At 44.1% G+C, this 3,210-nt stretch overlaps 1 protein-coding gene and 1 pseudogene across 1 annotated transcript in view; both read left to right on the top strand.

Moving 5' to 3' along the window:
• The window catches only part of LOC18019003, a 2,603-nt pseudogene extending 1,174 nt beyond the window's left edge, over positions 1-1,429 (top strand).
• A 346-nt stretch (positions 1,430-1,775) lies between these two features.
• Positions 1,776-3,210, top strand: part of LOC18019002 (ATP synthase subunit beta-1, mitochondrial) — a 3,008-nt gene continuing 1,573 nt past the window's right edge. The window contains exons 1-5 of the mRNA XM_006399313.2: positions 1,776-2,296; positions 2,625-2,700; positions 2,783-2,871; positions 2,943-3,060; positions 3,146-3,210. Coding sequence (XP_006399376.2) covers positions 1,823-2,296; positions 2,625-2,700; positions 2,783-2,871; positions 2,943-3,060; positions 3,146-3,210 — 822 coding nt within the window. The 5' untranslated portion in view covers positions 1,776-1,822. The remainder of the gene's footprint in view (positions 2,297-2,624; positions 2,701-2,782; positions 2,872-2,942; positions 3,061-3,145) is intronic.

Raw genomic sequence — 3,210 nt, 5'->3', positions numbered from 1 at the left:
CATTGATTGGGATTACTTTCACTTTTCTTTTTCCTGCAAATGGCAGTTGATTGATCTTTGTTGTTTAATTCTCTCTGTATTCCAATGTTCACAGTCTGAGAGCAAATGTGCTCTTGTGTATGGACAAATGAATGAGCCCCCGGGTGCCCGTGCTCGTGTTGGACTGACTGGTTTGACTGTTGCTGAGTATTTCTGTGACGCTGAAGGCCAAGATGTCTTGCTTTTCATTGATAACATTTTCCGCTTCACCCAGGTGAGTCTTGTTTTGGTTATAATCTGAACACCAGTACCTTAGCCATAATCTGAGCTAAAATATCTCGTGTGTAGGCCAACTCCGAAGTGTCTGCTTTGCTCGGTCGTATCCCGTCTGCTGTGGGTTACCAGCCAACTTTGGCTTCCGATCTTGGTGCTCTTCAAGAGCGAATCACAACCACCAAGAAAGGTTCAATCACCTCAGTCCAAGCCATCTATGTCCCTGCTGATGATTTGACAGATCCTGCTCTAGCCACAACTTTCGCTCACTTGGACGCCACAACCGTGCTCTCGAGACAGGTGTGACTTTGTCTCCCTCTCCCTCTGATGCTATTATTCAAAATAGTTTTGTGTAAGGCTCATAAAGCTGACATCTTTATACTCTTTTCTTTCCCATGTGAAGATTTCAGAGCTTGGTATCTATCCTGCTGTGGATCCTCTGGATTCAACATCCCGTATGCTCTCGCCTCACATTCTAGGTGAGGAGCACTACAACACGGCTCGTGGCGTGCAGAAAGTGCTACAGAACTACAAGAACTTGCAAGATATTATCGCCATTTTGGGAATGGATGAGCTTAGTGAAGATGACAAGCTGACTGTTGCCCGTGCCCGTAAGATCCAGAGATTCTTGAGTCAGCCCTTCCATGTCGCTGAAATCTTCACGGGTGCCCCTGGAAAATAAGTGGACCTCAAAGAAAACATCAACAGTTTCCAGGTACATGTTTACTGGCCGTGGATTGAGCTAAAATTTGTTTTTAGTATGCAAGAATCCTTTGTGCTTGCTAGGTCTATGATGGGCTAGTTTTATTCTGCCGTAGAGAAATTTTGTTATCAAATGTAATAAGTCACCAGGCTGACCCAGATCATCTTGTGGGGTTCTTGATTTGTTTAAGGGTTTGCTTGATGGTAAGTACGATGATCTTCCCGAACAATCATTTTACATGGTTGGAGGTATCGATGAGGTGGTTGCAAAGGCAGAGAAGATTTCCAAGGAGTCTGCAGCTTAGAAGCTGGATTCATGTCTTTCACATACTTGATACTTCGTCTGATTATTATCTTTTTTCGACAATAACGAAAAGAAAAACCTTATGCCTGTGAGTAGTGCCATGCCTATAGATGGGTGTAGAAAGAAACATCGGTCTGCAGGCCCATTTTTTAATAAAATTTTGAAGGTCATTGCCAACTACTATCCAGCAACAGCAACGATATTTCAAGAAAAATGTGGATAAAAATGTGTTGCATATATACTCAATTTGTCAACGTGTGGATTTAGCAACGATAGTTTACTTTGTTCAACCTTTCAACTCCCAAAAGAAACTTTTGTTATTAAAAGGTGAATCCCAAATATATTTCAATCAACCTTGAACTCCATTTGAATCCCAAATGCTAAAACGGCCATTTCATTTGTCAGTTAGTTTTGTATAAAAGATGCATGTTGTAGGCCCAGAAAAGCCCATTATTAAAGCCCACCAAACTTTGGAAATCTCCTTAAAACAGAACCAGTCGAGCTTAGATTCAGGTTCTGCAGCTACCCTAGCATTTCCTCTTTCACACACACACCCACAAACTCATGGCGTCTCGGAGAGTCTTATCATCGCTTCTCCGTTCATCTTCCGGCAGATCTGCTGCCAAATTCGGGAGCCGGAGCCCCAGGATTCCTTCTCCTTCCCCTGCTCGTTGCGCTTCTCCTTTCGGAGACCTCCTCGGCCGAGTCGCCGAGTATTCGACCTCTTCACCGGCAAGCTCAGCTGCGCCATCGTCTGCCCCTGCTAAGGATGAGGGGAAGAAGACCTATGATTACGGTGGAAAAGGTGCGATCGGGAAGGTTTGCCAGGTCATTGGTGCCATTGTTGATGTAAGATTCGAGGATCAGGAGGGATTGCCTCCGATCATGACATCTCTCGAGGTGCAAGACCATCCCACGAGGCTGGTGCTCGAGGTGTCTCATCACTTGGGTCAGAATGTCGTCAGGACCATTGCGATGGATGGTACCGAGGGTCTCGTCCGTGGAAGGCGCGTTCTCAACACTGGCGCTCCAATCACTGTAAGTGGTTTCTGTGATTAGATCCGTCCATCTGGGTCGTTGATCCGGGATTTCATAGGTTTTATGTTGCCATTACTAGGTCTAGATCTGTGAATTCATTGATGGTATTTTGCTTCACCTTGTGATTCCTTATCCTCAACGTTGACTTTGCCCATTTACAATTGTTTCTTCAAAAGTTTATTCATTTCTAAGAAACTCTATGTTTAAATAATTTCGTTAATGTGGATATCACTATTCATTTCCTTGATGCTGCCCTCTATTTTCCTCCATGTAATCTGACTAAGATTTCAGAGCAAAATATGACTTTTGGTTTGTTCTTATTTTTAAGGTCCCTGTTGGAAGAGCTACCCTTGGACGTATCATGAATGTTCTTGGTGAACCCATCGATGAGAGAGGCGAAATTAGTAAGTAGTCTAAGCCACACCTAATCGATGCCTCACTTTCTGCTAGCCTGTCATGACAATGTGCTTTTTTGCTGTTGCTCAGAGACCGACCATTACTTACCTATTCACAGAGATGCTCCGGCTTTAGTTGATCTGGCCACTGGGCAAGAAATCCTGGCAACTGGTATTAAGGTAGATTCTGGGCCTTAGCTCTGCGCTGTTGTCTTTCTTGTTCCGACCTGAGATTTGTTGCTTTTTTTCAGGTTGTTGATCTGCTTGCTCCTTACCAAAGAGGAGGAAAGATTGGGCTTTTTGGCGGTGCTGGTGTTGGGAAAACTGTGCTCATTATGGAACTGATTAACAATGTCGCTAAAGCGCATGGTACGTATGCTCAGGGTGTTTTGAAGTAGTTTTCACAGTGTTGCTCCTATTTTTAAGTTAATTGGTGCCTCTTCTATATGAACAGGTGGTTTCTCTGTGTTTGCTGGTGTGGGAGAACGAACCCGTGAAGGCAATGACCTGTACAGAGAA

Source organism: Eutrema salsugineum, unplaced genomic scaffold (genome assembly GCF_000478725.1).
Source record: "Eutrema salsugineum unplaced genomic scaffold, Eutsalg1_0 scaffold_2, whole genome shotgun sequence".
Classification (NCBI taxonomy): Eukaryota; Viridiplantae; Streptophyta; class Magnoliopsida; order Brassicales; family Brassicaceae; genus Eutrema; species Eutrema salsugineum.
Note: the sequence above shows the minus strand (reverse complement) of the source record. Positions and strands in the feature narration are given on the sequence as shown.